The sequence below is a fragment of the Fukomys damarensis genome, unplaced genomic scaffold (genome assembly GCF_012274545.1).
Source record: "Fukomys damarensis isolate Sample0158 unplaced genomic scaffold, DMR_v1.0_HiC HiC_scaffold_20, whole genome shotgun sequence".
Taxonomy (NCBI): Eukaryota; Metazoa; Chordata; class Mammalia; order Rodentia; family Bathyergidae; genus Fukomys; species Fukomys damarensis.
Window position 1 is genome coordinate 11,001,282 of NW_022900932.1, and position 9,509 is coordinate 11,010,790.

General features: G+C 43.5%; 1 protein-coding gene across 1 annotated transcript; it reads right to left on the reverse strand.

Annotated features, from left to right (window-relative positions):
• Nucleotides 1-1,517: 1,517 nt before the first annotated feature.
• Nucleotides 1,518-9,503, reverse strand: Enpp5 (ectonucleotide pyrophosphatase/phosphodiesterase family member 5). Its single transcript, XM_010617756.3, has 4 exons — nt 9,405-9,503; nt 6,448-7,311; nt 4,991-5,167; nt 1,518-2,658 (listed from the first exon to the last, which is right to left on the reverse strand). The coding sequence occupies exons 2-4, from the start codon at nt 7,274-7,276 to the stop codon at nt 2,231-2,233; spliced, it is 1,434 nt and encodes a 477-aa protein (XP_010616058.1). The 5' UTR covers nt 7,277-7,311; nt 9,405-9,503; the 3' UTR covers nt 1,518-2,230.
• Nucleotides 9,504-9,509: the final 6 nt, after the last annotated feature.

Here is a 9,509-nt window from a genome sequence, read left to right on the forward strand (position 1 = left end):
CGTTTCCTTTGTCTTCTTTGCCACTATTTTAGAAGATAAATAAGCCATTAATGGATCAAGTCTTCCTCTCAGAATTTTAACTGTCATTGTTACAGAATGTACTTTCTTACTAAGCTAACAGCAAATTCTAAAATGAATTTAATGCAACAATTTAAATGTTCAGACAGCATTTGAATGGTGATGCTTTGAAACGGACTGATTTTGTTGTCAAGTCACTATACTGACTTGTCACTGCATTCACTTACTGCATTAACCCATTGATGAGGGTCAGTTCTCAGCACGAAGCTCACACATTCTGGGAAGTCTAACTGCAGACCGGACTGATGGGGTGTTGACTATACACCATCCAGCTTTTCCAACTTTAAAAAAAAAAACTATAAGCCATTTCCAGTTACTCTATTGTATTTTATTAAGAGATTTTGAATGATACAAAAATTAGGTGCAGCCCTTCATTGGTATCATTTAAAAATAACACTTCATTTCAGGAAGCGCTGAAGTTGTTATATTGTTAACTATGTCACTTTCCTTCTTCCTATCTGATTTTTCCTTTCTTTCCAAAAGAGTTAAGCTGTTTCATCTACTTACGAGCTAAGTGATACATGAATGTGCAGGAAGACTGTGGTATTACTTGTGGGCCATGCATCTGCTTTGCTTTCCTTTTTTTAAGGAAAGCTTTTCTTCCCAGGGCTTCCTCTTCCTCTAAGAAGCCACATGTGACCCTCTGCTCCTTCCCAACTGCTGGCCTAGAGCTCTAAAGCCCCGCTTTTGATTGTTAGGGTTTCTAGAGGGACTGAGATGACCAGGCAGGTGGGAACAACACCCAGGATGTGTAAGTCTTGGTGAAGGTGGCTTCATCTTTGATTTCAGTAAGCACCTGACAGGTGGGAAATTCAAATATTTCTTGAAACAGAGCTCAATGATCTTGGCTACCATGTGTTTTAATACCTGTTACCACTAAGAATTATGTCACAGGTTTTTGCCATTGGGAACCCCCGGCCACTTGTGGAGTGCAGTGTGACATCTCAGATGTGGTCCTGCCTGATTCCTTTGCCAGATTCTGCACAGCGGTTTGCAAGGGTGGAGTGGCCTGTATTTCATTTGGGAGGGTGTGTGCTCTTTTACAACCCTGGATCTTCAAAGACCCCAATCTGAAAGATATTTGTGTTCTGTTACTACTTGGGACCAGAAAAACAAAACAAAAACCAAACACCATTTTATCTCATTTGATTTTTAATGTGATTAATAGAGATTTGATTTCCAAAGAAGCAGATCATTACAGACAATAGGAAACACTGCGGAGATGGTGTCTGAACTCTGCTCCTTAGGTCGATGCTGGGCTACATGGAAAAGAAACCTCTGACCATGGAGTCTTCACTATTATAAAAATCAGAGCACATAGCTAATCAGGGATCAGCAGTGCTATTTTTTTTTTTTTTTTTTTTTGGAGACAGGGTCTCACTATGTAGTTGAGACTGACCTGGAACTCACTATGTAGCCCAGGCTGGTCTCAAACTCACAGCAATCCTCCTGCCTCAGCCTCCCAAGTGCTGGGATTACAGGCGTGTGCCACCATGCCCAGCTCAGCAGTGATTAATTTGATGGCAGAATAGCATGTATGATGCACCTGTCAGTGCTGGAGTCTCTATCCTTTGGAAAGAACCATGACAAGAAACACCCACCGGTATAGCCTGCTGCTGGGGACAAAGTTCATTTCATTGATTTCAACAGTTCTGCATTTTTCGTGTTCTATCAGTTTAAGGAGATTCCTACATTCTTCAGGAATGATTAGAAATGCCCTTCAGCCTGACCATGAAATACAAATATTCTGTAATCTAGGTGCAAGAAGTTTTCTACCCGAGTTATAAGACTGGACAATCTATAGAGTGCATTTCAAAGAAAAGTACTCACTCAAGAGTAATTTAAAGTGCAATGCATAAGATACTTTAGTGCAAAGTTGCTAAATATATACATGTTATGTGCCAAGTTCAAAGAAAGTAGTGTTTATCTACCCCTAAGGGAGAGAATCTGGGAAAAATACCCTCAAGTCTTTAATCCTCTACAGGGTCAGGTGTTTGGGTGTGTGTGTGTGCGCGCGCGCGTGTGCCCCAAAATATGTATTAACTGCTCGATGGCCTCTGCAGATGTCTGAAACTGTTTTTTTAGAATGTGAAACTTACACATTGACATAATCGTGCAATCTCCTTATATGCAATTCCATCTCAGAGAAGCATTAAGCTTGTAGCAATGGTTGAGCAATTTCAGCCTGCGTATCTTGTAAGGCAGGTGCTTGGCTGTCAATTAAGTGTTTAATGAAAATTACAAAAAATACAATCACTATAACGCAGCCAAGAGAGACCCCAAGGAAGTAAGGGTAGGACTCCTCTTGCCCAAGCTCTCCTAAGTGGTCATCCCCCAGGAGGAGGGTCGTGCTCTGTGTATAAGGAATTGCTTTTGGAGCTGCGGAACTGAGCAGGTCCTGGACATTGCTGAGGGATCCATTGTGTGGCAGGGCGGTGATACTGAGGAGGTGGCACAGCAGGGGGTACAGATCTGTGGAGTTCATGGCTTCTTTTGTGAAATTCTTTCGGAAGGCAGGACCGTGGGCTAAAAATATTGGATGCATTTCTGCTAATGCATTATCATAACCATGGTTGCCTACTGTGAAGAGAAAATGCATGAATAAGTTATCCACCCGGGAGGGCATTACAATGGAAATTAACTGTTGTATGGTGAAGTTCTGAACTTCAGTGCAAATTTGATCTCAGTTCCATTTTGAAAATAAATATTTTTTTACAATCTCTGCTGTTGTCAACCCCACAATTCAGGAAATGAGAGGTTGGAAGGATCAGGAATCTTCCCCACGGGCCAGCTCTTCCTGAATGCAGCACCCCAGGAGGAAGGGCAGAGAGCAAGCTGAGCCATGTCAAGGGACAAGAGAATGAATTATTTTGTCCTTGCTTTTGTTTTGTTTTGCCTGGTGGCTGGCAAACTAATATTCAGCCAATACTTAGGTGGATAACTACTATGTCCGATTATTGTTCTAAAGATAATGATGCTCTTAATCACGAAAATAATAAATTCATAATTGCCGATAAAAGGGTGAAAACAATACATAAAAAAAGATATCCCACAAAAGTCAGACCTTTAGGTATAGCTGTGGTCTGCTACTAAAAAGCAAAGGTCAGGACTTATAGGTAGAGTGGAAAGATCAGGACTTGGGTGACTCTAAACAGGGTCCAGCCTGGCACTGTGTGTTTCAGGGTGGCTGCCAATAAAGAAGGACTCGAGGGATCTTCTGAAATCAGTATCAAGTGACCCAAAATTGAGGGATGGAAATTCTACCTTTTACAGGCAAGGGTGTAAGACTGCTGAGGAGACAGCAGCTAGGAAAATAAACACCTTTATTTCAAAGGTGTTGAGGGGACTACAAGCGACTCAACTGTGATGCTTATGCCTGCTACAGGAAAGTAGGCAATGGGACACAAATACAGAAAAAGAAAATCCTAAGCCAGTTCCTCTGGAAATCAAGAGCTGACCTTTGGTCAACTTACAGCAACTGGAAATCTGCCCAGCAAACCCACTTAAGGAACTCTCTCTAACTGTCATGATTTCAGTAAAAATAATGGCCGGCTTATGACTCAATAGTAATTACCTAACAGGGTACTATGCTAATATAATTGCTACTAATAATGAGAAATATGCCACTAAATCATTTGTAATTGATCGAATGGTTGCTATAATTCTGTGAGATGTTGGATCTAGGCTCTCAGTCATGAAGGGAGAGATAATGCTCTCGTCCTACTTCTTGTTAGAAAATCAGATTTAAAATAAAATCGCTGTGACTTCCACAGGAATTTTCCCCTTCTTAGGGACTTTGTTTTACAGTGGCAGCACCTGCTAGTTATGCCGGATTCAGTAGCCAGTGTTTTGTAGCGGATGTCTAAGGGCAGTGGTTGTCAAACCTCCCCAAGTAAGGAACTCCTTGGGGGTGTGGAAAATGCAGATTGAGAGGCCAAAATAGCACAGTCTCTTAACTCGGCAGGACTGGCTCTCCAGCCCAAGAAAGCGTTTTTCTGACAATTCCCAGGTGATTCGGTTATACTGGCTAGGAACACACTTGGGGAAATACTGCTTTTGGTCTTTAGGGCTTCATTATCTTGCAGAACTCTGGCTGAGAAGGGACTGTAGGAGCCAATATTTAATTATTTGTTGAATAAATGAGCATAATGTAATAGAAACAGGAATCCTGTTGAGGTTTGCCTTAAAAAATAAAGGTGCTCACTGTGCTGTGTAAATAGAGCTCATAAAGTCAACATTTCTAGAGATCCTTTTTAGATTTATAACTCAACTACGAATCTCCCCACAAACAGCAGTCCCCTCGAGCCATCCCACTAATAAGAGCGACCAGCACAGCGCGTGAAAAGAACACACAGAGGTGAAAATTATTCTCATGGTAAGGAAATTCTTTTTAAAAGTGTTCTTAGAACAGTTTCCCTGACATGGTTAAATATTGGTTTGCAGATCAGTATCTGTAAGTACAGACTTTCAGAACCGGGAATGACACACCTGTACACATCTGCTATTTTGAGTCACAAATGCGCCACACATAGCATCACCATGCACTTACTTTCCATCTAGTTAATAAGCATGAAGGGATAGGAACCCAAACCTATCTACAGGGACATTTTTGTACATTTCTTTTTTCAGTGCTGGGGAGCAAAGCCAGGGCCTCACGCATGTGAGACAGGTGTTGTACCGCTGAGCTCCATCCCAGCCCTGTACACTTTTTATGTACACATCAAGGACCACTGCCAACATTTCTAGAGAAAGCAAACATTTCTAGAGATAGGTCAGTATCGACACACACGGTTCCTTCAACACTTAAGTAAGCGAGGATAAGAACATCAGCAAGTAAACTGCTGTATTATCCACAGCCTCCATGTTAGCAAAAATCGATGCAGAATGGGAAGAAATACGATAACATACTCACACAGAAATTCATCTGACTTATTCTGTAAAATATACCACCCTTCATCAGCCACCGCCACAACCGGCTGGATCCGCCTGTTGTTTTTGTAACTCCATCGCTCTGGCACCTCCTCTTTTTTGTAAACAGTGAGGTTAGGATGAGCATCAGCCAGTGCTTCGTAGACTTCATCGAGCTTACCTAAAGAGAAGGTAGAACAGGACCCTCGCTGCTACAGCAAGCTCAGTTCCCCGCAGGGAGGCAAGCCAGTCGCGGGGGAGGACTCTGACCCTGGGGGCAGAATCTTACAGGGAAACAAATAATTACTCCTGTCCTAAGCAAATGCACCTGGGAGAACTGAGCAAGGGCTGTCTGTAGAACCAGAAGGCTCTACTCTCTAAAGCCTTCAATATGCACGTGCATGCGCATGCACGCTCGCGCACGCGCACACGCACACACACGCGTGTGTATTGGCAACACTAAGTGGAATGTCTAGGGCACTGCAACACCGAGTCATAAAGCAAGAGTTAGGTTCTGGTCGCTGTACCCTAAGGGCAGAGACAGAATCTCCAGAAGAGAAGATGTGGGCCCAAGAGGGGGCTGGAGAGGAGGCAACTGTGACCCAGCCAGTGCCCACGGAGTCTGTTTACACAGCCCTGGGCACAGGCTTTGGTCTTTGTTTCTCAGCTGCCTTGCTGGGGCTCTGTCCCTGCTCCCACACCCCAGGAAGGGAACACTATTGCCAGGTATGAGGGCAGCTGGGTTATGGTGACTCTGAAACCTGTGTGTGGGGTGCACACTCCCACTCCAACATCCATGGCATCATGAGATTCTCTTCCTTCCCCTGGGAGGCACAGAATTCTCATCTGTGAGCTATTACAGCTTTTCACATCTGTTCTCTCTTCACAGCTAAGGTCCCCAGACCCACAAGGGGATACAGTGTAGGTCAGAGGGCTTGAGTCATGTTCTGCCTTGATTTTGTGACCTTGGGGGTGTTAAACCTTTACCTGTCTTTAAAATGGAGCTACTGCTGAGGCTATTACTTTCTCTGCTTACAAATAAGGACAGTTCAGGTTGATGAAAGCTCTTTCTTATACTCTGCTGCTTCCCTGTTAGGCAGGTCTCCATTAAGAGACTGTAGAAGATGTGAAGTGCCTCATGAAATCACTGGAATTCTACCCAAACTTTGTATGTATCCCTGCATCTTGTTTTCCTGAGAGGGGAGGTTGTAACTTTTATCATTATCTTTGATTCCAAAATAGTTGACACCTACTGCCATAAAATATAGACTGCATGAAGTTTAATATTCTAGCAAGAACACTAGACCCTGAGATTTTGCCATCTTAGAGCCTAAGGATGGGTCACAGAGCACTGTTGGGACACAGGCAGGTGTGCGGTAGTGACACAGACAAGGAGTCCCTGTTTACTCACACACAGGGCCAGATGGATCTAGGCTCAGCTTTGAATCAGGTCACACTTACCTTCTTTTGGTAAGATGGCGGCTACTGGAGATTGGTCAATCAGGGTGTAGTGGTCTCTATCCAGATACTGGTCAAGCTCTATCACCCTTTCCTTAGAACACTGGGTCATGCCATGGTCACTTGTGACGATGAGGTTCACCACGTTCCACAGTTTTGCTTTCTTCAGCATTTGAATGAGATATCCTAACTTGTGGTCAATATCTGAAATGACAGGCCCCATGAGAGGATTATCAGGTCCCAACTGGTGGCCCATGTCATCAGGGTCTTCCCAGTAGAGGAGACCAAGATTTATGGGCTCTTCTGATGTGAACCATTCTATGATTTGGGCAACTCTTTCTTCAAATGAAATGGACTCGTTGTAAGGCAGGTAGTGAGTTGGAAAGCTGTTGTGAATCTTTACATCACCTCCCGGCCACATAGCTGAACCACTCGCATGTCCGGCCCTCTGGTTTGTGATCCATATTGGTGTGGCTTCTTCCCAAAACTCAGAATCATAAATATTCATGTGGTCCAGGGAGAAAGATCTGTTCAGAATAGGATCAAACATGTCATTTGCCACAATCCCATGATTCTCTGCAAAGAGGCCAGTGACCAGAGTATAGTGGTTGGGGTAAGTCTTTGTAATGAAAACGTTAGTAACCTGCTTCACATGCACACCGTGTTTCATGAGATCGTGAAAATGGGGCGTCGGAACTTTGTATAAGTAATCCCAGCGGAATCCATCAAATGAAACGAGTAGAACCTTTTGCTGGTCTGGTCGGAGAGCAAATGTAGTTGAAAGACTTAGGATAGCAATTGTGAAGGACACTGAAAGTAGCTTGGAAGTCATTTTCAAAGTACTCGATCAACTCAGTGTAAGATAATCTGTAGAAAAACCATAGAAGAAGTCAAAGGTGATAATTTTATTTTGTATACTTTACTCCAAAGTGATAGGGACCGTGCTTATAGTCTCCCCAGTTTCATCTTAACTCAGGCTGAAGAATGACATGACAGTGTCAAACAACAGACCTGGGCCTACGGGGATAAGGAAAATCAGTTTAGTTGTATCTAGAAAACATTTTTATTTTCTAAAAATTCATCAAAATAATCCTCAAAGGAATTATTTCAGTGAGCTCCCAGTGGCATTTTAAAATGTGATAGTTTCAGGTTACATACAGTGTTTTAGGTTTACATATCATGTTTCAACTTTTGACTAGAAACTTTTATAGTCACATAACTATGCAGATATTCACTATGGCTAGAATGACTGTAGGAATGTAGCAACAAGAAAGTATCATTAGCAAACCCAGTAATAGTGCTCAAAAATACACACACACACACACACACACACACACTTTGATTTTCAAAGTCAATATCTGTGTTTGAGTCCTCATGGTAAGAGGTACCACAGAGAGGAAAATGAATGAAACTGGTAAAATAACGTACAACTTTCAAGTATGGTTGTGAAATGTAATCTGTAGTCATTTTTTAGTAACCACATCATAGCCTTCTGTAACTAAACAGATTCTAAGCATAAACAGAAACATAACCCTGAAATGGATGTCAAGCTTCCTAATGTTACAAGTTAGCCAGCAGTTCATCTTATCAGTGGGGTGGGTGTGCAGAAAAACCAGTTCTCAAGGTGCAATTTCTTCTGCTGTAGGTTGTTGTTTTTAACCTGCATACATTTCTACTCCAGAAAATTAACAAAAGGCAGTATGGATAAACAGTTCATAATACCTGTTCCCACTAGTCTGCATTTCAAGCTAGGGTCTCCTGTTCTCCCCTTTACCTCCCCATCTTGTAGGAAGGTATTTTTTAAACATAATAAATTTGCATCAAGCCGGGCATGGTGGCACACGCCTGTAATCCCAGCACTCGGGAGGCTGATGCAGGAGGATCGCTGTGAGTTCGAGACCAGCCTGGGCTACATAGTGAGTTCCAGGTCAGTCTTAACTACATAGTGAGACCCTGTCTCAAAAAACAAAACAAAAATTTGCATCAAGCCATACTTTGTGTAGAGAGATCTTCTGAATTTAACTTTTATTTACTTTCTTGAACTTAACTTTTAACATCGTCCTAAATTTAACACAATTAAGACTTTAATCATATTTTTTTGCTTTTGGCACTGGGTATTTGGGTATGAACCAAGGGGCTGGTATTTTGTGCAAGCCGTCCACCTCTGAGCTGCACCCCTAGCCTGAGTGAAGACGGTTTTAAGCCTCCAACAAGAGCCTATCTGGCCTTGCTATGTCACAGTCAGGAGGTTATAAGACCTGCCTGCCACACTTCTGCACAAACTGTAAAGTACATGTACCAGCTCAGGGCAATAGTTCTTTGTTTTTTAATCAATTTTCCCTTAATGAGATATCACTTATGATGAAACTGTTTTTCACGTTGGTCACAGGACAATGGTTGAGAAATTAAAATTAAAAAATATTTCTTCGGTGGCAATACATTTTTTTTTTTTTCTGATTCAGGAAGCAACATTAGAAATAGCTGCGATCCGGAACTGCAATAGGAAACTGCAAATCCACCTGTTTACATCTCTGGCGTTGCATCAGGATCTCCTCTTCTCTTCTCCCCTCTCCCTTCTTCCCAGCTTTTTCTCTAGCTTCCTAATGTAAGGGAAGCTGGTAGCACGCACATAACCCAAGACTAAAACAGTAACATGGGCACCTGAAGCTGGTCAATTCATTCGGTAATCACCGTAAACAGAACACAACTGGGCAAACCACAGAAGGCTCGGAATAGGGGCTGCTGGAAGCTGGGGAAAGGAGCCACGGGGATCTCCCGGAGGCAGCAGGTAGGGGCGGGCTCGGAGGGAGCGGATTCTTCTCTCCTGCCGCACAGACACTACAGAGGCCAGGCCCGGCGGCGTCAGGTACCAGGTATGATACCGGCTCCCATCCACCCAGGCCCCGGCAGTACCGCAGGTGGGTTCTGGGGTGCGTTGATCTCGGGGCGCTCCCCCTTACCTGCAGCCGCAGGCTCACAGTCTCTGCGAGGACCAGGCCGGCCAGCCGCGTCGCTTTGTCGGGGACTCTGCACCTGCGCAGCTTCGCGGGGACCTGACCGCGTCC